Here is a 25165-nt window from a genome sequence, read left to right on the forward strand (position 1 = left end):
AAAAGGGTTTTAAGCACAAAATATGCATGTAGAAGGTTTAATGTATTGTATACCTGCTATTTAAGTAATTCATACCAAATGGAAAAAAAAATTAAGACAGTACCTATGTCATACATTTTTAATTGTTTCTTACCCTATAATGTAGAGTAACTTCGTCGCCAATCTGCTCTGTTGTGTTAATAGCAGTAGGGACAGTATCATTTGCTGCAATTATAACATGGTGCTCTTTGAAAACACTGTGGGTTAAAAAAACACACAAAAAAGTAAGCATACAAACTTCATAAAAAGCCCTAGGGGTCAATAATATAGGTATTTTTATTATTTAATGAATTTTAGGACTGGTCTTGCAATTTAGAGTGCACTGCTGCATCCTCTGAAATTCAACTGCTCTGCCCCCTAATAGGTCCCACTTTTTACCATGTACATTTAGAATGCTTTGTTCAGATGTAACTACCAAAAAAGAAAATACTATTCCCTAAATTAATACATTAGGGTCTGATTTTGCTGTCCTTATTTTAGGTGTGCAGTCCCTTATCCTGGGCATTGACATATGAAACAGGCAGGATCCTGTAAAAGACAGAATCAAGCAAAACCAGAACAAAGCCAGCATATTCTAAATTCAGCCTTATTCCCTATAGGACAAACAAAGTCTGGAAATACATGCAAAATAAATTTGGCTTAATTATTTACATATGCACACCACAAAATGTTGTTACAATAATATACAGAATGCTTTTCAGGGATGGAATCTAACTGAATTCTGTCTGTTTCTGAAAACAAAATGTACTACAAGACCGGCATTAAAGTATACATCTGAACTTAGAAAACCCAAACAACCAAGAATCAAAAATGAAGGCTAATTTTTGAAGATGGAAATCAAGCACCACACCATGCAATATTATAGTGACACCAATCCATGGCCATCAGGAACCTGGAAGTATTTGCTTTCTTATGTCATGCTTTTTTATGCTTCCTTCATTCCTGAAATGCCTTTGAATGAATATAGCAAAGTACAGGAACCAGCAAAACCTGCTGTTGTACTTGCAAACTGTGGACCAAATTTAAATGGATAAAATGGAATTTCATCAAGTTAGGGACAGTAACTGCTCCACTATTTCATGACTTATCTTTTCAGAGAAGCCTGTGCTTCTGCTTTATGAACTTTGAAGCTGTTACCTGTAGATACTGGGCACATCAAAATCAAAACAACACTACGTTCTTTGAATACCTGCAATTTACAATGCCAGGAAGTAAAGCTCAGAGAAGTGTCAATACCTTACAAATATTAATCCTACTTCATATTTTACTGGAATTGTAACATGTCCTCTGTTGTCACTCAGGGTCTCAGGTGGTTCTTCACTGTCACTGAAACAAAACAACATACATCACTCAGATCAAACTGCTAGGTGCGAAGGGATCTTAGAAAATGAAATACCTACAGCTCTGGGTATGAAAGCATACTACTCATTTCCAGTTAAATACTGTCTTCAAAAAATAAATTAAAAATACCTTTTCCAAGTCCTGCACCAGCCCCAGCTCACAGATGCATCTTTGTTAAAATTACAGATGGCAGGTGACTGAATGAAAACAGATCAATTAAAAGCCACACCATCCCTGGGTTTTGTAGGGACAGCAAACACTGAGGGCAAGTGCATTCCTTTACCCTATCAGGAATAACTTCTGCAATGCTCTTACTCTTTGAAGGCCAAGCTTTTTGTTAACTGTGATTCATGCTAAAGTGTGCAGTAATTCTCTAGGAGAATAAACCTTTGCTGAAGGTGAAATAACTGGAAATTATGACTCACTTGTAACTCTAAGGCTGTCGAGAGTGTCAACTATTTATTTAGTCCACTTAATCCACTTCTGGACTGAATACATCCATAAGGGTGCCAGCTCTACAGAATATTTAACTGTACCTTTACAGAAAATTTAACTGTTTGTGAGTTCAGAAGCCACTCGTGTTCTACTATTGAACACAAAACTGTGGAGCTTTAAAAAAAAAAAATAATCAGAAGGCAGAGACCACAACTGACCTTGTTGCATATACATGAATAGTAGCATTTTCCAGGAGATAGGATGCGTTGAATTGGAAGGATATTTTGAAGGAGATCTGTGTAGAGAAATACATTACACATTTTGAAAGGAAAAAAAAAGCCCACCCTAACAGGTGGTGATATAATGAAAAATGTACCAACTTTTGATTTTATTTAGGGAATCCTTATTAATATTTTAGCAGCTTTCTATGAATCTGAATGAATCTACTATGTGGAATTTGTCCCAGCCAAGAAGGAAATCCAATAGTTTTCACTTGTTAAACAGAAACCTCAAATTTTCACAAGCCTCAAGAAAAAAAATTATGTAGTGTATTAGAAACACATGGTGAAATAATTCTTAACTGAAAGCAATTGGACTTACAAGCAATTTATCAAAATCTCTTTTTTCCTTCTATGAGAAGGAAAAAAAGCTTCAAAGCCTGGCTATTGCAGTGGAGATAAGCTGCCTGTAGAAGGCTGCTAGATTATCACTTAATATACAGTAGAACCCCTAGAATGCCAAAATAAATGTTTACAATGTAAATAAAGGAGAGACCACTAGGTATCAAAAAAATCTCATTGTTATTATAATCAGGATAAATCTATCACAACTTGGAATTACAAAAAATTTAGGAACACTGTCCTAAATGTTCTTTCTCATATCTGACACTTAAGTGTAATTTTATAAGAAGCAAAAGTTTTCGTATTTGTTACTGTATGGAATTTTCAGCTCAGATTTTCATCTTTCCTTTTATGTGTACAAATCTTTATTTGTATTTACAAAGTGATCCACAGGAAGTTGTCCTATATATAATATTTAAAACAAAAAGCAGCTTTAGAAAAGAATATAAAAGGGGATGAAAAGAATATAAAAGGGGATGAAAGGAATATATTAGGGATGCATCAGTGAAATCAGTGAAACAGAGGTTAATTGATTTCTGAATGCAAAAAAAAGTGTAAAATTTCTAAATTTAGGGCTTTACAGCTACAGACAAACAAGCAAAACATGAAAGGAAAATATGAAAAATCCAGTAAAGCTGTGAATGGAACACTGTGGGCAGAGGCATTGGACAATACACTTATTTGGCTTCAAGAAGGTAACAGCTGACTTTATCCCTACAAGTCCAAGTCCAAGCTGGAGTGTTTGTGTGGGAGGCAGTGTAAGATGACATCAGTACTCCTGGAGCCTGACAGAGGGGCAAACAAGAAACTGCCAGGGAAGGTTGTCTTATTTGCATGAGAACTGATATTTCCCAATTCAAGATCAAGACCTAAGCATGGCTTTTTGAAGCCTTAGTTTAACTAAAGTTCCCTCTCCATCCCAACAAGAGATACAGACATCACTGGAACTGCTCAAGATGGAATTTGATTTTATGCTGACTACTTGCTGGAAAGGCCTCTCATTCTCCACTGAGCAGAGGTGAGGTCTTGATGCCTGATTTTGGCAGACCTGGGATGGCATCTGATTCTGTCTTCAATCAAGGGACTATATTTTATATACAAAATAACTAAACTTATAGGCTCCAGGCTGTGGAAAGCCTTGAGACAGACACATCTCTCCAGGTGAGCCACTTGTGTGACACTTGCATTCTGACAGTGTCAAGGATGGCAACATGCATCCTTTACATCCTCTTGTACCACATCTGACTGCCCAGCTAATGAAAATCTGATGGTTTCCCATTTGCCTTTGTGCAGCTGACGTCAAGGATAGCTTGGGAAACATGCATGGAGAGTTTCTGGGATGAACACAAGAGAAAAGAACTTCAGAGGTGATATGCACTGCCCTGCCTTTAGAATAACATGGGGCAAGGAGAACTTGCATGCAGGGGACTTTTTACCTCTTCTTCAGGTTTTAGAAATGGATATCCCACTTTACAGGTGATGTTGTGATTAGATTCACAGCTATCTTTCTGTATATCCTGAAGGGAAAAAGACAGTGAAAGCATGGCTTTGTACAAACTCCTTTAAAATTTTGACTGAGTATCACAGACCTGTTGAACATATATACCACTACCACTTTTCACTGTCTTTATATTGTGAGAATCAAAGCCTTAGTCAAACTTGAACAAAAATATGAAGTCACAAATTCTGCAAGACAATTTTCACCTATGGACACTTATACCAATTACTTGCCATTATGTCTTTCCAATGACAGTGTTTGGAACAGTCACAATTATATGCCTACTGGACATCATGTAAATTAGTCATTGGGTCTAGCAATCAACATATCTGTATTTACACAGTTTTCAAATTTTGTAAATATGTTCTTAATGCAGCAATAAAAGTTACATTCATACTCCCATCAATTATTGCCATAGGATCAGCAACAGTGCTATGGATCCCTGACTTCTAATGTGTAGTATCAGGACTGCTGACAGAAAAGAAACTGCCCTAAATGCTTCCATATCTGCTAAGGCAGGAAGGAAAACAGCCACTTTTGGAAATGCTGTCTGAGGTAGGATAGACACAGGCACTGATATATCCTGTTCTACCATGACAGTGGTTTTTCTACACACGTGCAAAAGGAGAATTTTAGAGGCTCAGGAGTTCTACCGGTAAACAACAAGGCATTTCTGGCTCTACAGATCTACCTCTGATGTTTGTCTAACAGGCAGGCACTTTTCCTAAGTGCCATTGTGAAATTTACATCTGTATTTTAGGAACAGGGCTAGGCAAGAGTCCACTCATGTCAAAAAAAATACACTCCTTGGGAGGCATAAGCAAGAAGAACAGCCCTGGGAAATCTCTTTCAAACAACTGAAATGATGCCAGAGCAGACAAATTAAGGTATAATAAAAGGGCTTCCTCATATCTCTCTAGCATTATATGTTATGATAACTGTGATAATGTAAAAAGAAATCCTACCTCAATGCCAGCAAAAATAATATTTGGAGAGTACTGAACCAAAACTCTGGTATTATAGGCGCTATCTTTTTTGTTCTTCACAGAGAGCTGGATGGTGAACTTATCATTGCGTGACTTTACAATGAATGGAGAAGAGCTGCAAAATAAAGTAAGAATGTTGAACATCTTAACTATTGAATCTGTTTTTAACATAAAGAGAAACTTTTTTCAGTCTCCAGACTATCTTGTTTCTTAATTAGAAAGGAAGCCCTGGGCAGAATTTATAATTCATATAGAAACTTTGTAGAGATATCAAGAAATGCATTAAACCCAGTGCAGTTACCTGTCTCCAGCTATGCTTGCTTTTACAGTCAGAACAAGATCTGAAATGCATCTATTTTTGGCTCCACAATCTTTTGTGAAAGGAATCTGCAAAAATAATATGTTTATTTTTAATTTTATTACATCTATTATCAAATATTTGTATTTTAGTGCGCTATCTAACTTTATGTAAGACCTTCTGTTAAATGATCAAAGAAGTCTTCCCTGATATTAACCAGTTAAACATGCTAAAATCTTGTAAAATGCATGGGTGAAATATAAGCTTTCTCATCACTCCCTTCTAAATGATGCCCCTGGATTCTGAAAGGAGGCATTAATAGAAATATGAATGATGGCAAGCACCACCAAAGTAAACAGATAACACTCTGCTCCACCTATCTAAAACCCGACAATAAAATTCTTGGTTAACTCTCTTCTATCTTCAGTCAGCTATGGACAGCTTTGAAACCCCAGCATGGTTCACAAGCACATAGAATCAAACTTTAAATTCCAAAAAGACTCATTTGGAGGAAACATTGCCTGGACAGGCTCAATGACCTCCCCCCTCTCCAGCCAATTTGTGGGCAATAGTTTCAGCTCTTGTGTGGGCTATGATTTTAACCTTAAATACATTGGTTATTGATACAGAATTTTTCTGACTTACATATTCTGCTATTGAATTTGGCAAGTTGCTGTCAAGAACAGGTCCACTCTCCGGATCAGAAAAATTGAATTCCAGCAAAACCTTTACAGAGTCCTGAAAATCAGGCTTATCCTAGAACATAAGGAAAACAAAACTGCTGTTATGGAAATTCACTTTAGTATCTAAGGAGGTTAAAAAGACCCAAAAATGCTGAGGTAAAAAATTTTCCTGTTACAATGCTGGCAGTCTTCTAGAGAAGCATCTGAATGCTTGCAATTAATGATGAAACATTCAATGTGCCAGGCATTCCTTATAAATATTTACTAAGGTTTTCGTGTATCTTATCACAAATTTCAAATAGCCTGAGCATATCCCACAGACTCTCATTGAAGAATATCTCAACTATTGACTCACAGACTTTTCTCTTCTAGTTGTGCTCAAAGGATCAGTAAGATAAGCATCAGCAGCATCACCTTTTGTGAAGTCAAACTTAGGCCTGCTGTTTGGTGAAGAAAATTCTGAGTATCATTTACCATTAGTTTTGCAGTAAGACACAACTGTGAAGTCACAAAACATTTTAAATGTGGTTACAGTATGCAGCTCCATTCACTCCACACACTGGCTACAATTTCAGCAAATTCATACTCACAGTTGCTAATTATGTTTCTGTTTTGCAGTGAATAAATATTCTCTATTCCAAATCTTAAAGTTTATTTACTGTATTTTATTAGGAGAAATTGCACCAAAATGCAAACTGAAATTCTCTCACATGCTCCTGCTGAGTTTTGAGTGCACCTGAACTGCTAACCATGACAGGTGCTTGGTTCCACCAAGAGAGGTATGCTCTTTCTTAAGACAGACACAGAGACATAGCTAAAAAACTGCATATAAAAGTAAATTGTTAATACATGTATAAATAAATAGTTTTAAACAAATTTTATGTACACTTCTTAAGATAAATTCTGAGCACATATTTTGTTGTCCAATTTGCAATTAATGGAAGTCATACTTGGGTTACACTACTGTCAACATGAGAAAAATACTTTAAATGATTTACTTGCCAACATGTAGAAGTTATGTTTTGTACATTCTGACCCTTTGATTGTTATATTTTTTTGCATTTTCCTCTCATGACTTTCTGTGAACAAGCTTCGAGATATCTGTCTTTGTGCATCAAGGGTAATCCAATATTGCAGACCTGCAAAGGAGTTTGAGATCAATATTATGAAGCACTTTACCTCTACACATTCTTTTTTCCCCAAAATATCTTAGATGTGCTTCGAACACTGAATTTAGAAGAGCTGAATTCCATTTTTTAATTAATAAATGCATACAAGAATAGAAGTTTTATAGCTTAAATCTTCCATAGATTAGTGCTTATCTACTTACTGGATTCAAATATATCTTCTTTTGACTTTAGTCTGGTCTTAAAACAAATTGTGGCGTCTATGCATATTGTTTTTCTTATATTTATCTGACAATTTTGTTGCTGAATATTGATGCTTTTAGGTATAAATTGCATGGAAACATTTACTTCAGCCACATCACGAGACCTTAGGAAAAAACACAAAGAAAGTGCTTGGAAATAAGAGCAGCAACTTTTTTAAACTTAAGAATGAACTCACAAAATATGCAGCATTCAACATTCAGATACAGACATAGAATCACATAGGAATCATTAAGGTTGGAAAATACTTTAAGATCATTTGAGTCCAACTGTCAAAAATTTATAGCTAGAAAGAAAAAATTCCTTAATGTTCTTTGGAAAATAACAGAAGCATAAAATCCACAATTGAAGTGAGACTCCTGTGGCACATGTTGATGGCACCATGCTGCAGTACAGTCGCTGACACAGCGTTGGCCATGTTGTGACAATTAAGAGGCCATCTATTATTTCATGTTTTCTGTCTTGGCTGTGTGATGCTATAAAAACAACTGGCAGTTACAATTCACTTCTCCAGCACATTTTCAGTCTGCATTTGCCTTTCTCCATTTAGGCAGATTATTGCATGACTGTTTACTGCTGTCACAGAGAGAACTCATCATACAGAAAACCAAAAAGTAAGCAACAAAAAGAGGAGGCAAAGGAATGTCCTCAGCAGCCAAAACCTATAAAGCACTAGAGCATTTTTTAAAGCTCAACTACCACTCAGGAGGGAAAGCCCCTGAAGGATTGGGCACAAGAACAACACGATGGTCTAGAAAAGTAATTAACTATATATCCTATACCTAAAAATAGTAAAAGAGGAATTATGGAGGAAACAGTCACAGGATTTCTCCACAGCGCTGTACTTGTTTCAGAAAAGATACCAGGTGAAATATTTCCAGAAGCATTTAAGCAACTCTACAAAGCCAGATTCATTTTAAGAGAGATTGAACTCTCTTATCCTTGAGAGTATCACAAGATACTCTCAAGGATAAGATACTTGTACAAGAACAAGACTTATCCTTGAGAGTATCAAAGATGAAAATAATATTGTACATAAGTTGGAGGACAGCAAACCATCTCTTACGTTGTGGGTAGACAAACAGGCTAATATTTGTTCCCAGTTTGTTTCACTTTAAACGCCCTTTGTTCTTGCAATGCATTCCTGTCTCATCCCTTGGTCTGATTCAGCTCCCTTTTGGCCATGAGATGCAGCATGTCAGTGTACTAAACCATCAAAAAATTTAGTTGGCAAAGTAACTTTCTTCAGAGTTTTGGTCTCAACAATGCAGTGAAAGACATCACACTATGTTTACACATGGAACATTTAGAAAGAAACTACAAGGTGAAGTTCAGAAGAAGCTGGGAACTTGAGGATGGTAGCAAGCCTTGGTAAACTTGATCACCTACCAGGTGAGTTAGGTGAAACAGCAGGACAGAGAAAGCAAGGAGCTCGGTTAGCAATTTCCTTACCAGAAACAGAAATAGTTTCAGTTATGGCTTAGAAATGAGGGATTTAATATCATACTGTTTGTTTGTCTTCTCCCTTAAAAATTATATTGCTCACTACTAGATCTGAATCATACTCATATAAAGGAAATGAATGACTGTTAAGCAGAAGGCTTAGTTTAATTTTACAGATTTTCTGTAGGGACTCAAACCACAGTTTTCCTACTAAGAAATAAAATCAGTTTTCTTAGTGCCCCCTTTACATTTGAATCTGTTCTTGATATTGTTAATAAAATAATATGCAATATACTGTGAAAAAGAGAGAAATTCAGGTTTTTTCCTATTTTACCTAGTGCCACAAGTGGAATCAGTTTCTATTTTGAAGGTGGTCTAGTTCTTCCTAGTTCTTCTAGTTTTGAAGGAGGACAAGTTCTTCCTTCTAGGCTAGCAAGATTTCTATAGCATCCCTGTATTTATAACAGTATACATTAAGTTTAATGCTTATTCCTCTAGAGAGATGTGAAAAGATGAATATTTGCAGTCAGTGCCAAAATATGGGGTGAAACCAGTAACCTTACAAAGTCCAAACAACCACGCATGCAAGTTACGCTGGTATCCAAGCAAAAGTTTTTTTCCCTGACAGTTGCTGTGATTCTCCGTACCAGAAGAGGGCAGCCCCACCAAGGCCTCCGATGGTAACATCAATGAGCCCGTCATCGTTTAAATCCATTTCTCCGTGCACGGACTGGCCAAAAAATTTCACTTTTTCCCCATCTCCACCTGATGCAATACGCTGTGAAATGCATAAAGAGGTTAATGCAGTGCACTTTGAAGGGTTTTGTAACAGTCAAGATGCATTTGACGGCAGTGAGAGGGGGTTTAGGCTCTTTAAGGACGTTAAATTTTCATTACAATACCCCTAAAATAGTTACCATGGTGATGAACACACTATAAATTTTCAGATTGCAAAATATCTGCTTTTCTGGCTGTCCAGAGCATGTCAGAATGTTTCTAATAAAACCATGTGAGTATATTCTTTAACAATATTAAGACTCAGATTCAGTTAAATCAGTATGAGTATAAAAGCATAGAGCAGTTTAAAAAAAGCTGCTACAACTGGCCAAGTCACAGCCTCATTCTATGTTGGGAAGACAGGATTATAAACATTATATACATTAGAGCAGCTGTTAACCTGCAGAGTTTTACTTCATACCTGTGAATATTTTTTACTGATTGCTTTGCCACGGCCATGGTAAATATAAACAGCGCCCCGATGGTCATCTTCCAAGGGAGAGCCTATCACAATGTCATTGTACCCGTCCAGGTTGAGGTCCTTCACTGCAGCAATCGCTGTCCCGAAGCGCGCCCCGCAAGGCTCGTTCTTAAGAACTTTGCAGGTGTCCTGCTTTAATGGCGAGCAGCACGTTTGCTTCACGGGTTCAAGACTCATCTGATATTCAAACTTTGTCTGTGGAAGAACAGATTTAGAGTTTGTGAATTCGTGCCAACATCTCAGACATGCAGACTTTTAAGAGCTCTTGTCCAGAGGACAAATGGATGAATTAAACAGAACAATTACAAACTATTCCTAGTCATTACGTGGACTGTAGAAACTGTGCTTCTACAACTATAATTCAAGTGTTCTTTCTGAGCAGAATGTGGCAATAACATTCTTCCTCCCTCTCTTTCTGCCTCTAGATGTTTCTGCATATTTCTTGAAATTAGAGGTTCACAGGAAAGCACAGTATCATAACAATATTTGAATGCTATTGTAAGTAAACCACTTCATTCGTTAGGGACTGTAAAGAGTTTTTCTAAAAGCATTCTCTTAATCTGAGAAGTTAGCCAAGTTCTAATGAAACACAGATGGCAATACTGTTACTGCAGAACAAAAGATAGCATTTCTTTTACACAGACTGAATTTTGCCCCCAGTAGACACATACACTGTGGCCTAACACACGTATTCTGATGAATCCACTGTGTATACTGGACCAAAAACACACAGACACTAGGGCATGTAAACAATCTTTCCCATGAATTCCATGTCAGAAGTAAGCAGTAGCAAGCAGTTACTGCATCTCCTTTATTTGGAGCTGGGTAACAGTAAATACAGGAAAAACAAATTTCAAACCCCACATTATTGGAGGACATGGAATTACTGTTTTCTCATGAATCCTATTCACCAGCACTTTGTTGTTGGCAACATGCATGTTGAGACTGTAAGAATTCCTTGTCAAAAATATCCAGTCTCCTGAGGTCCTTTTCTTGAAATAGGATTTTAGGAAATCATCATTGCTAAGACATATTTTGATAATATGATGGGAGAGGAGGAGAGGAGAGGAGAGGAGAGGAGAGGAGAGGAGAGGAGAGGAGAGGAGAGGAGAGGAGAGGAGAGGAGAGGAGAGGAGAGGAGAGGAGAGGAGAGGAGAGGAGAGGAGAGGAGAGGAGAGGAGAGGAGAGGAGAGGAGAGGAGAGGAGAGGAGAGGAGAGGAGAGGAGAGGAGAGGAGAGGAGAGGAGAGGAGAGGAGAGGAGAGGAGAGGAGAGGAGAGGAGAGGAGAGGAGAGGAGAGGAGAGGAGAGGAGAGGAGAGGAGAGGAGAGGAGAGGAGAGGAGAGGAGAGGATGCACAGACAGTGAAAGAAAAGACTTAGCAAATTAATAAAGGAAGAGTGTGTGGTATAATCCTCAATCTAGTCAGACATTTAAAAGCTGTTGGATGTATGGGGTTTAGCCCTAGGTTGCTCAGCAATTCACAAGGATACTGGAGATCACGCTTTTAGGATGAATGAGCCTTCCCTAATCCACGAAAGTAAAAAAAAAGTGCTGGAAAAGTAGTCCTATAAATTTGTATCATTACCAAACTTTAGCTTATAAGATATAGTACTTATCTACATAATATACTCCATTCTCAAACAATAGTTTGAGAATGGAGTTTAAAATTAAGTTGCATTATAATCTCATTTGTCAAAACTATTTTCCCCTATTTTCAACAGGCCATCTTCCCCAGTTCAAATTACTGTGTTTCTTTAAAATAAGGATAAGAAGGCAATAAAGAGCATGCTCTATTCCTGTTCAATAAAAATCATCACCTTACCTTGTTCAGACTGTAAACATACACTTTCCCTTGCTCCTCTTTCTCAGTTCCCATATACATAGGAGCTCCAACAAGAAGAAGGTCTGTAAATGAGTCCCTATCGATGTCAACTGTGGTAATAACACCCCCAAAGTATGATCCAATCTGTAGGAAAACACAAAGTATACATCAGAGACAGAGCCAGCAACATTATGCTGCTTTTCCTTTTCAGAGACCTACTTCTTGCTTGCAACATATTAACCACTATGCATAAATTTTCTTTACTAGCTAGATTTTTTTGGTCTCTCTTTGAAGCTTGTTTTCAGTTTTAGCATTTTTTCTCTGAATTTTTTTATTAACAAGTAGGCCATTCAACTTTCAACTCTTCTGAGTTTGAAAGGATAAAACGGTGCTTTCTACCTGTTATGGGGAGTATGACCTCTTAAGACAGCACTGGAATAAGAGTATCTTGGGGCTGCTAGTTTTCTCTTCAAAAAACAAGTAAAAAAGCTTGGACAAAAGTTCTGAGATAGCTCAGTGTAGACAGTCACTCAGGTTACTATTTTCAGAGGAAAAAAATTACATGAAGAGATAGATACATTCATAGATGTATCTATACATTCATACATACATTCAGGAAAAAGCCATAGGATTTATTTGATTATATTCACAGATAAGCAAAATACTCTGCACTTCCTTTACACTTAACAGGAGAAACAGCCTCTTCTAGTCCAAGATACATCTCCTCTCATAGAGATGCTTCAAGTAGTCCAGATGTCTCAAACCTTAAAAATCGCAGAATCACTGAATGGGTCAGGCTGGAAGGGACCACAGTGAGACATCTGGTCCAACCTCCCCGCTGAAGTAGAGTCATCCCAGAGCACACAGCACAGGATTGTGTCCAGATGGTTCTTGAATATCTCCAGTCAGGGAGACTCAAAATCTCTCTGGACAATCCATTCCAGTGGTCACCCACAAAGTAAAGGATTTCTTCCTTATTCAGGTGGAGCTTCCTGTGCATCACTCACTCCCCTGTCGTCTCTTGTCCTTTTGCTTGGCAGCACCAAGCAGAGCCCAGTCCTGCTCTGACCCCTCCCTGCAGACACTGACAGACACTGATGGGGTCCCCTCTCAGTTGTCTCTTCTCAAGGCTGAACAGGCCCATACCTACTTTAGTTCATTAACTCTAAAATGTTTGTTTGATTGAGTGATTGATTGGCTGATTGATTAGCTGAGTTGCAGATATCAGCTATAGATGAAAATTAGGTAACCTGAATGAATGCTCCTGAGAGAAGGTGATTCTGCAGTCTGGGGAGATGAGAATAGGCAGGTCTCTCAATTCTCATAAGCATAATATTATCCTAATAGTACCATCCTTTATTATGCAATTATGTGGGGATTTTTCCTCCTACAGCAACAGCTCTCAGCGAGCTGCTACCCAGTGTAACAAGCAGCTATTCAATACTTCAGTCTATCCAAGAAGATACCCTTGCACAGAACCCTGCTTGTCAAAACTCTTTCCTGCCAGTGACATGCTCTTCCATTTAGCAGACAGAACAAATTGCACGTACTGAGATGGCAACAACCACTTTGACACTAGTGAAGATTTAACCCTCAAAGACAAAATTCCCAAGTATCTACTGTACAATCCAATTTGCACTGCTAATTATGCCAGAGGATCTCCCTAACTTTTCCTTCTGATCTTGCTTACAATTCCCAGTTTCATGTGCTCTTCTAATGAGTTTTCATTTGAAATACTTATTATTTCTTCTGCTATATTCCTTTTGTATGTTTTTGAACTTACTTGTTCTCCATTTAATCTCTGAATCACTTGCACCTCTTTTCCTTCCATCTTATAAATGATAACTTGGCCAGTGTGATTGTATCGTGGCTGTCCTGCTATGTACAGCACACCTCCAGGAGTCAGTGCTGAATTCACAGTATATCCTAGGGAGCAGAAAGAAATCAAGATACAATACACACAGAATGCATCAGAAATACTTGCTGTGATTCAGAGCCTTTGTAAGGTTTATTCCACAACTAGATATTTAGCTCTATTCATGGTAGAGAGCAATAGCAGTTAATGAAAAGGCCTTTTTTTTCATTTACAGTCTCAGAGTTAGGAGCACCCCTGGGTTATTAAACCTGTTCCCAGGCTGGTGAGCCATGTTCACTTTGCCATTCTCACACAGTGTAAGAAATAAGTCATGAATAGCTGCTTGAAAAGCTACTTTCAAAGAACAGTTGTCACTGGCCCGCTGTCAAACTCATGGAGTCTTCAAAAAGTGATTCTGGGGGCGTTTTGAACCTACCTGTGTTCTGTTTAATCTTAACAACAGTTTAACAACTTTGGTGAAGGAAGACTTGAAAAATTTGCAGTGAAATTAAAACTGTGAAAGAGTTGCAAGTATTATGGGAGTTTACAATCTTAATTTGAAAACTACATTACCATATTGGAGTTGTAATAAAAGGCAACAGCTAAAGACATTTGGCAATGAAGAAAGTGTACTTTGGGAAAAACATTAAAATATTCTAGCATTGATTCTTTGTCAATGGAAGTATGACTTAAATGAGAGCAAACAGAAGCATGAGGTATAGAGGTATAGAAAGCAAGACCTAGAGGAGAGAGCACTGAAGCTTTTTGGTAGAAAAATAACCTGCCAATATGCAAAACATTATTATAAAAAAATATATGTTGGTCTTGCTGGTTTTGTCCATTGAGTGACAGAAAACAGCCTAATTTTAAGTAAATATTTGGACTTAATATTGTATAAGACTTTTTAACTATCAAGGCATATAAAAACTTGATGACAATACTAGAGGAATCTGTGAAATCTTCTTTGAACAGATTAAACATCTCTGTTGGGAAAGTCTAAATACACTTAGGTCTATGTTTGGACTTGTTTTCTAGTTGTAGGAGTTGTTACTTATGTTTTTTAAAGAACGTGAAAACCACAGAGTAGATGTGCTCCTAGGCTCCTGGCATATAAAATATTCTGTAACATACTCCTTTTGAATGAGCTTTGAGAGACGTCTTGTAGCCTTTGTTGAAAAGTGTTGCAAGGTGGGCTATTTCTCTTACCTAGGTAGGCTGCGAGAGGTTCGTTTCTCTCGGAACGCCTGTCACGGAAGGTGTCATTAGTTGGCATGGAAATACCAGTGTCTTTCACCATCAGCACTGTGCCGTTCCAGTCATATGCTCCAACTGCTCCAAGCATGACCCAATCCTTAGGGAGAGTAAAACAAAAAGCCTGTTCTCTACATGAATCATCTTTTCTCTATGTGAATCAGCTTTAGACGTTCATAGTTCAGGATGCTCACATTTGGGTAATGCTTCCTGCGTACTTACGTAGTCAGTCTTGCTTTTCCTATTATGGTATGGATCCTACAATTATAGGGTCATAGAAAGGCTTGGGTAGAAATGTCCTGAAAGATCATCCAGTTCCATCTATCCATTGCCATGGCAGGGATGCCACCGACTAGACCAGTTTGTTCAGAGCCCCATTCAACCTGTCTTTGAACACCTCTGGGGTGGGGCATCCACAGCTGCTCTGCACAATCTGTTCCAGTGACTTTGCTCCAAGTAAAGAATTCCTTTCTAACATCTAATCTAAACCTCTGCTCCTTTAGTTTAAAACTGTCTCCCCTTGTCCTATTGCTAGCTACCCATGTAAAAAGTCATTCTCCCTCCTTTTTATAAGCACCTTTTAAATACTAGAATGCTGCTCTAAGGTGTCCCTGGAGCTTTCTCTTCTCCAAGCTAAATAACCCTCTCTCTCTCAGCCTGTCTTCACAGGACAGGTGCATCAGCCCTCTGGTCATCTTTGTGGGACTGTCTTTCAAGTTAAAACATTGCCCCTTGTTCTGTCACTAAGGGCTCTAGTAAAAAGTTTTTACCCAATCTTCTTAACATATTTTTAGTCTATTTTCCTGATAGAAAGTGCCATGGGAACATTAAGTTTAGAGTTCATATTAAGTATTTATGTACTCTCTCATGCTTTTGCTGTTCATAAATGTTCTTTGCGTACATTTTACAAAGAAGGTAATCACAGGACACTCCAAAACTTCCAACATCAAACAGGACTATACAAAGAAATCCAAAACACTTATTCCAAATTCACAGAACCACCAGCAAAAATCTACTTTGTAAAATAACTTCTATTTTCAAATAGTCTGTTTACCTGAGAATAATGAGCACTGAAACCAGCTTGAGACATTTCCATTTCAAAAGAGGAGGCTTGCTGGTCTGTTGTTGCTATTAAACAGAAAAAAATAAGTTTAAAAAATAAATTTGTTCCAATCTGAAAAAGTAAATGAAGAGTGTTATGAAAATGATCATATGATTATAAAAGATAGCATAATTAACGAATCTATTCAGTGACTATAGTTTACCGTCCAGTTTTATAATAAACACAGAAATAAAGACCCATGTTGAATGCTACTATTAAGTACGGGAATTTCCATTTTAAGATCATGTCTCAGAACTTGTCCAACAAAGTTTCTGGGCTAAAACTGACCAGATTTGAACTCAGACTGATGGCAAGTATGTTTGGAATGTTTGATTAATATGGTTAAGCCATTTTCCACTTGAGCTAAGTGAACAATAAAACATCAGCCATGTAACCCTGGCCTTGTATTCAAGCAACTCAAGTTTTGCAGGCAGCTGGAGGAACTTTAAATGAAAAACACTTGATGTTTGTATGAACCTTTGCAAAAACAACATAGGAAAATCTCTGCTGTCCAAGATTTATAAGCCTTAGTGAAGTGCTCGGGAATGATAACCCTGCCCAGACAATTACATAAAGATCTGATTCTCTTAAATGACTTTGAATAAAAAAGTTATCAGGTGATTTTGTACTAGATTCAGTATCTTGACAAGTAGTCATATGCTAGTTATTAAACTTTGATGGGATGTTTTTCTTTGAGGTAAACTTGAAATATTATCAGAGAAGAAAAAGTTCTGCCTTTTCCTCTACTTAAAAGAAAGATAAGCAGCCCTTAATAGTCAAGGACTATTTTGCCACTCTAAGTGTCCAAGTAAGGGAACTATATTCTGCATGTTGATTCTTCCTTGAGAGCAAGACATGCTAACAAGCAGTAGAGGCAAGCTATGAAATCTGCTCTGATACTGCTCCAGGAAGAGTTCACAGTTTGCTACCAGCTGAGTGTTGCAGCAAGCCTTCAACTGTGGGAATGAAACGGAGCCATAGCAAGCCATGGTTGCATGAATTTCAGGCATCTGGACTATTAAATAATACTGAACTTTTCATACTCAGCAACTAAACCCCAGCAGTTGCTCCCAGGGACATGATGGCTTTCCTAATTGTTGCAATTTACAGCCAGTCGTAGGAAGGAGACGTGATCTCAAGTATAAAGTGTTTGACATACAAACGAAGACTATCATGTCTCACAAGATGTAGATGCTTTGCTAAGTCTGAACAAGTCATTTTTAGGCAAAAAACTCTTAAGCTGCACATCTGCTGATAAACAATATTTTCATGCAGTAAAGGATGCTCCTTAATGAGCTGAGAAAGACAGGATTCTCACAGCCTGAGGCAGAGGACAAAGCTGGTACTGTTGGAGTGTGCAGCTCAAAATACTACTTAGATAATGGCCCTTAGCCTAACTTTCCATTCAGTTTTAAGCTGCCAAGCATCTTACAAAGGATATTTTGTGAAAAAACATTTGTGCCTGCCTACGGGTTGGATAAAACATAAAATTGCTGTTAAAAGCAATGTCCATGCCATGAGACACAGAGGGATATGAAAAAGATTATGTGTAAAAATTCACTGGCTGTCAAGCAGGGGTTTTTGTTGGATTTGATTTTTCAAATGTCTCTCAATTTTTCTTTGAATTTTTTAAAGAACCAAAATGAAGTTAAGAAATCCAAGAAAAAAAAATCAAATGTACTACTACACTAGCAAGAAGCAATTTAGATTGAGAATTTAAACAGATTCAGATATCAAATTTCAACAACCAAGGTTCTTGTGATGCACAGAAGCTACTATGTACAGAGCTGATTAATCTCCAATTAAACACACACAATAAACTGGCTTGTCAAAAGCTGCAGGGCACAGAATTAACCTGCTTGCTTCCACCACCAGAAAAAATGCATGCATGGACATGGTTGTGAATCCAGAAAACTGAAAGGTTTTGGGATAGGACAGGAAACTATGCCTCAAGAATCAGCATAAATTGATTTAGTCAGTATTATCTAACTCAGTATTAACCAACTGCTGGAGCAGCTTGACCTTGCTATGCTCTGACAAAAAGCTAAAATCCTATTTTCATTTGTATTCTGATTCTCCTGCAGACAGATTACATTACTTCTGGGACTTAGGTTGAGGAGGAGACATTTCATGTCTTATATTGCAGGTGTCTTGTGTAGCAATCTTAGCACATCTCTGAGTTCCCAGAGAAAATCTGCAAACCAAGATGCCTTTTGGCAGTAATGAAATTAATTAGATTTTCAAAATCTCAGTCATGCTAGGTCTTACATCCTTCATCTGTTGCAACATTATTTAACTTCATATTCTATATTCAATATAGCTAATAGATGTAAATAACATTTTATTCTGACAATGCAACACAAATATTTTTCTCACTTTTTTAAAAGTACAAAGGACAACTTGAAGATCAAGTTTTCAATTTCTGTTTGAACAACTATATTCTCACTAAAGTGTATAATTCTTAGTACACAGTGACTTACGGAAAGAGCACCCTATTTAATTAACTTTGAAGTACTCATTGGCCCTAAGTAGGCTAAACTTTGAGCTTTAGCGAATTAGATTCTCTTCAAATTAATTTGTTGCAAAGCTGAGGAAACCAAATTGTCCAGAAGGTAAAAAAGAACATATAAATAATATTCTAATAAACTTTTTATTGCTGAAAACATCTAGTAATAGCTGAAATCATTAATATTTGACCAAACTAAATAATACACCAGAAAAATCTAAATATGTCTGAGAAATACAATTCCAGTGTAAAAAAACTGAAAATACTGTCTCAATTTTGTACATTCAAGTCAATATTTTCTTTTATTCCAGCTATAAACTACACTATTCTAGCTACTTGGAAAGTTGAAGTGTTGAAAAAAATAGTCCAAATAGATGGATGTGTTCTTTGTACTACATGAATCCCTCAGAGTTGGCCAGTATAATTTATAACTAATAAACTCTGTCTCCTGTTACCAGTAGTACTTGAAACAAACAGTGGTTTGGGCAGTGTTGTCTCATTTGGATGGAGAATGTAAGCAGACATTGTGAGAGAATGACTTTTCTGTGCCACAATCTAAATACTGTGAACCTTCCCAAAGGAAAATCATATTTGTTAACTCTATACAGCAAGTCCATGCTAATTTGTGTAGGAAACTAATATACTATAATTAATAATTAACCAAAAAGAGACCCTAAACATTTAGGCAGAAAGCCAGATGATCATGGGGTAATTGGGGTATGATCTGGCAATGTTTTTTACCTAAAAGAGGACAACTTTCTAATTATTGCATTAAAACAGTTCTGGTTACTTACATTTTTAGGCTATTGTTGCCACAGGCTCTAACTCCTATGCATATAGTCACATCTGTATCTACTATTTTGATGCCTATTATAAAATATTTTTATAACCAGCACGGAAGAAATAATTGCATAATAAATTTCACACAGCAGAATGCATTTCAAAGGGAGGTAAAAACAGGTGCTCTTCTATTTGTTTCAGTTGTAATGCAGGCATAAAATAAAATGTTAAATAATGTCATACCTTCCAGGGCAAATATTCTCTCTCCAAGTGCTTCAACAATGGTTAAAAGAGCTAATTCATCTGAGACATTGAAAAAATGCTTTTCAGTAGGCTTACTGGCAATTGATTTTATTTCCTCTACAAATTTCTCAGTGCTTAAATTTCCTCTGCTGTAGCTGCCAAGAATCTAAAGAAAATAAAAAACCCAAAGAAACACAAAAAAAGGTCAAACATACATTTTATAACCTGTTTGAAAAGATATCATTGAGGTAAGTTGTCAGAGAATGTTGGAAAATCATATCTAACCTTAATTTGTTTTGTTAAAACCTCTCTCAAATTGATTTGAAGTCATTCTTTCTCAAGGAGAAGAGAACTCTATGATGGCTCAGTTGGTTTTTTGAAAATATCATTTGACAGGAAACAATGCAACAGTATGGTGTGATGTCTGCTATCCTCAACTGTACTTTTCACTCCTTCTTCACAAAATTGTAATAATTCATTCTCTGATTTGTTGAAGCAGGCCATAATTTAGGGAAAAGCCAACAAAACACTTCCCAGCCCAGAGTACAATTACACTGGTTTCTGCATAACCACCAGTTCTTATCATAACATGCTATGCATGCAATTTATGACAAGTGGATTAGGCATAGAATAGTTCTTTATTCTGTGGGGATTTGCCCTACAAATACATATAAGAACAGCACTTGTATTCAGTGCTAACAACCTCAACACAATACAAGACTTTAGATTTATTTGCAGTTTTAACAACACTGCTGTAACAATTCAGGATACCTCAGAAAAAAAGACCTCACTTCTCTTAATTCCTAGACAAACAGACATTTTTCATATGAAAAAAGGCTCTATAGACTAAACTTGATTTGAAAGGGAGACATAAACCAAATTCCTATGCTCTAGCATCTCAGCCCACTGGAGAAATTCATATTTGGTTCTAGACAGGAATTTTATTGCTAAAACTGTTGCAGTGTCAAGGATAACTTTTTCTTTAGTTATCTCTAATTTTATGAAGAAAACCACTGAAAATCTGTGTGCTGCTTGACTCAGCTTTGTTTTAGATCTTTCTTTTAATTAAGTATAACATCTTTCTTTGAGTTTCATGGTTTCATACCACCTTATTTTACCAAAAAATAAGATAGCAAAACAAAGAAAGATAGCAATGGAGAGGCAACAACCCAATGTCCCTTCAAAATTAACACCAGAAAATAGATTTGTGTTTAAAATACACAAATATAGTGCAGTATTAATACCAAATCCATAACTAACACTTTCATATTTCTTGATATGGGTTAACTTCTATTCTCATTCAGCTACTGTTTAGCATGCTTGGCATGAAAATGACAGCTTTAGAGTGCAAGCATACAACACAGACATAATGAACAAGTATTTTTTGATGGCTTACATTTGCTTTTTTTTAAAAATAGATATTTTTTCCATAGAAGTTGCTTAGAATTGTATTAGTCCCTTTGCTGAGTGTTGCTTTTAACAAAAAGGATTTGATTTAAAACTGTCCCTCAAACTCTTCCTCCTTTTTCCTCACACAGACACACACATCATCACAAGGAAGACAGCCAAATTGTTTTTCTTATATGCTATAAAATCAGAAAGCAAATTTTCAATGTTTTTTTAGCTTTTTCCTCTCTGAAATAATTATATTTCCATAAAGATTCTGTGAAATGAACTTCTAAAACTGAAATTACATTTAGAAGATGAAACATGCTTTTAACATTCTGAATTTTCCCATTAAATTTCACTTACAGCAATAGCAAATCTCTGAATGTTTTCATCTTCACAATCATCAATCACTTTTTGTAATCTGTAGTTGTCATGTGATTCCCCATCAGTCACAATAACCATTACTTTTTGTACTCCTCTTCGTGCACCGTGAGCCTCAGTAAAAGCTTCTTCCCTAAAGGGACCATAAAGTGTTTTGGAGAAAGGCAATGTCAGCATTTAGCACATGCATCATATTTGCATAGCCAACCATAAACTACAAGATTTTATATTAACTAGGAAGCAGGAAATGGAGATTAATGCTAACCATGAACAAATACAAACAACTGCAATTGGAACTTACATGACAGTTCACAGCCAAAGTTTCACAAGCATTCATTCATCATCCACTCACTTGAGAGCAATAGCAGAAAATACAAATCTGGATAGTGAAAAATTCTTCCCCTCTACAAATAAACTTCTGGCACTTCAAAACAGCTTTTGGCATCTTAAAAAAAGACTCAGCCAACACCCTACCTTTCCAAAAACCCATGCAGAAAACCCTCACCTAATTCCACCCTATAGCAGCACTTCAAGTGGTCAAACTATTTACTCAGCTACCAGCACACCTCTGCACAGCTATGTTAATTAACACTGTGTGCTGGGGACGTGGCAGAAATAGGTTGCAGGTAAATGGAGGCAGATTGGGGCCCAATCTGGTTGCAGATGGGCAAACAGGCTCTGAGGTTTTGGGCAGCTGTTTGCCCAGACTCTGGACCTAACAAGGCAAGGCTGGATTAGGGCTTGGGAGGAGAAGGAAGGAAGCAGGGCTTCCTCTTTTCAGAAAAATACCACAGAATTCTACGACTGGCCACATGAGTGAAAGCTGAAATTTACCACTGAAAATGGCCAAGGGGGTATGACTGTGAGAACAGAGGAAGCTTTTGATGACAGTTTCTGTATATACAAGCCTGCTGTAGTTTGTGGTACACAGGGGCTTTCTGAACTAGATGTGGTTTCTGAAAACTTGGCAATTCTCAACTGGCTCTGCTTTCATGAACTTGTTTGGACTCCTCAAGCTTCTACTCATATCTCAGGAAAGCTTAATATATAAGAATTCAACTGTACACCAAAACAAAACTTTGGTCAGATAATCCAATTGTTCATTAGAAGGATGCTGCATATTTCATTAAATGGTTGTTTGTAAAGAGTGAATGCAATCTTTTGTAGAATAAAAGCAGGCTTTTGTGATGGAAGAAACAAACTCAGAAAAGAAAAAAGATACCAGGACAATGTTGTACAGTTAGGAATTTTCTGAGAGATTTATATTTACTGTCTGTTCTATGAAAGTCAGATTTCATTTTTCTCATAAAAGAAGCATTTCTAAATATTACTATTGCTACAACAGGTCTTTAATCTCCCAATGATTGAGAAACTTTAAAGACTTAGGATAGAAAATTTTTAGGCTTTCTGACAAGTGTGGGCCCAAACATTGTAACATTCAACTTCAGAATGAAACAAATTAACATTAAAAATTCTATTTTTTTTCCTCTGAAAAACTTGATTTTCTTCATCCCTCTACATACACAGTTCCTATCTGCTCTATGTGGACATCAGATATTGTTAGCCCTTTGCTTAGGCCTACAATCTTGCTCCATATCTATTATATTTTCCTAATTCCCTTTGACACTCAATTGCTTTAGGTGCTGGATAGAGTGCTTATTCCTTATTGTTTATTGTGCTTATTCACCTCCCTCACAAATGACACTTGCTTAGCTAAAATGAAGTTGGACATTGGCCACGCCATGTTTTTAACACATAAAATCAGAACCACCACCCTGCCCTGTTTGTTTCTGCCACGTGCAGGACAGCATCCTGTGTGCATACCTGGCTGTGTCTATTCCCAAGGCTGTCATGGTTTGCGTGCCGCCCCGCTGGCGTATTCTCAAGGCTGCAGCCATCACATCTTCTGTTGTTGAGTATGTATTTAGGTAAAATTCATGGACTACTGTCTGTCCATACTGAACAATTCCAACCTGAAACACAGAGTTCATGTTTGAAATCAACGGCCCTTAAAGAAAAAATCCCTGCCTCTTGCAGTAGGGTAAATGTCTGTACTAACAGCCAGGAGAAGAACTGAACTCTTTGTGTTTCCCTCAGGATGAAACACCTATATGAGTTTGAGGAAGACTAGCTAGATGACAGTCTCATGAAACATTTTGAAGTTTCTAAATAGCTTTTATTTAAAACTGGAATAAAGCCAAAAGCTGTCTCCAGTCCTTGGTTTTCCTGGCTTGAGGCAATCTGGATGGGAGCTCTGCTCTCCTCTAGGCCAAGCAGACCAATGCCCAATCATCAGTCACAACTCCTCAAAAATGTTTTCCTTATGGCATACAAAGTCATGGCTCACTCACAACTCTCTTCATTCCACTCAAATATAATGTTTCTATATCCAATAGTTTATTTACTCTAAATTTAGCCTAGAAACAGGAAGACCCAATTATTCTTATCTTAATGAAGACAGCAGGGACATCCATGACATGCATGTTCTCCCAGCAGGAGGTAGGTCTAATTACCACCTGACAAGTACTAGAGGGTAAAACATGAAGGAAATGGTGGCTTTGGGATGGGGGAGGGTAATGTAAAGCCTGTAGATGACCTCAGCAGAACAAGTCTTTGTCTGGAAGATTAACACATGGGATTGTGCAATAACCACAAAATGTTTGAGGAAACCTGCCGCAAAACCAAGAATGGAATAAAAAGATGAGCTATATGCTTAAATATTAATTAATTTCTCCCATTCATCTCTGTCAGTTTTAATATTTTGGCAGGTTCCTGACAGCTTTTACTGGGAAGAAGCCACACAATGTTCCATTAGCATATTTCAATTTTACGTTACACATGGCAATTTATAGGTGTTATTTAGGATAATGCAGTATTGCATGGCATTTATATCTCACTCATCTATTATTAAAAGCACTCTAGCATTAAGTTATTGAAGATCAATAAGACCTCTGGGATGTTTCTGCCATCATTACTTTAGAAGTGGCATAGTATGTATTTTACAATTGCTTTATAGGGTTTTTTTTAAGGCATTTTCATAGCCTCTCAGATTCTGCAAAGCATTTGTTTGCTTGTAGCAGAAGGTTTAGAATTGGATAAATATTTCACAGTAAACATCAGTAACATGATCATTATAAAATGCTAGTTACAAATGATTATGGGACCATAATTATATTGGCATGTGATAGCAAAATCTATTCCACTGACTTTCCGTATCTTTTTGGAAACACAGTCAAATCTGTAAGAACTAATGTAAGCTCAAACTTTCTACAAGTTGCTGCCTTTGAGATATTTGTCTCTTGGAGGTATGCCCTCTTCCATTTGCAGCAGAGAGAATGCAGAGGCTGCAATGTTCCTGTGAGCAGAGGGCTATTAACCCTGCCCAGTGTTTACAGAACCAGCCAGGGCACACTCTGTCTCATCACTCAGAACACTCATGTGGCACTGAGTAAACTACAACCTGAAGATCAAATTTTTAACCTGTTCCCTCCAATGCAACTCTTTTGTGACATGCATCTAAAGTGATACACCACATTATCTGAACAGGATATTGTTAGTCTTTTAAAGAGACAGCTGTGAAATGGTGATGAACAAGAGATTTGCGTCATGCTTGATTTTCTGGAGGAGGAGCAATGGCTTAAAAATTCCAGTGTCATGCACCAATTGTAGCCAGAGACCATAGTATGCTGGGAAGCTGATTGGTGTGGACTCATGGCTCCTTCTCTGTAGCTTTTGAGGTACCAATAACAAAATAATCTACTGATTACTGCCATTGTGAAAAGCATCTGCCAGTCCTTCATGATTCTAGAGACCCATGTTGGTGTTGTCATTTTCCTAAAATAAGATTA

The 25165-nt window shown here is 37.2% G+C and overlaps 1 protein-coding gene across 1 annotated transcript in view; it reads right to left on the reverse strand.

Annotated features, from left to right (window-relative positions):
* The window catches only part of ITGA1 (integrin subunit alpha 1), a 72332-nt gene that overhangs the window by 10387 nt on the left and 36780 nt on the right, over positions 1 to 25165 (reverse strand). Inside the window, exons 7-24 of the mRNA XM_054651859.2 lie at positions 23142 to 23290; positions 21300 to 21450; positions 19548 to 19713; positions 15971 to 16044; positions 14872 to 15016; positions 13594 to 13736; positions 11811 to 11954; positions 9930 to 10184; positions 9379 to 9509; positions 7231 to 7394; positions 6903 to 7039; positions 5863 to 5973; positions 5221 to 5306; positions 4899 to 5034; positions 3872 to 3952; positions 2034 to 2110; positions 1276 to 1365; positions 134 to 236 (exon numbers count right to left, since the gene is read on the reverse strand). Of these exons, the coding sequence (XP_054507834.2) occupies positions 134 to 236; positions 1276 to 1365; positions 2034 to 2110; positions 3872 to 3952; positions 4899 to 5034; positions 5221 to 5306; positions 5863 to 5973; positions 6903 to 7039; positions 7231 to 7394; positions 9379 to 9509; positions 9930 to 10184; positions 11811 to 11954; positions 13594 to 13736; positions 14872 to 15016; positions 15971 to 16044; positions 19548 to 19713; positions 21300 to 21450; positions 23142 to 23290 (2343 nt within the window). The remainder of the gene's footprint in view (positions 1 to 133; positions 237 to 1275; positions 1366 to 2033; positions 2111 to 3871; positions 3953 to 4898; positions 5035 to 5220; positions 5307 to 5862; positions 5974 to 6902; positions 7040 to 7230; positions 7395 to 9378; positions 9510 to 9929; positions 10185 to 11810; positions 11955 to 13593; positions 13737 to 14871; positions 15017 to 15970; positions 16045 to 19547; positions 19714 to 21299; positions 21451 to 23141; positions 23291 to 25165) is intronic.

This window comes from Agelaius phoeniceus, chromosome Z (genome assembly GCF_051311805.1).
Source record: "Agelaius phoeniceus isolate bAgePho1 chromosome Z, bAgePho1.hap1, whole genome shotgun sequence".
Lineage (NCBI taxonomy): Eukaryota > Metazoa > Chordata > Aves > Passeriformes > Icteridae > Agelaius > Agelaius phoeniceus.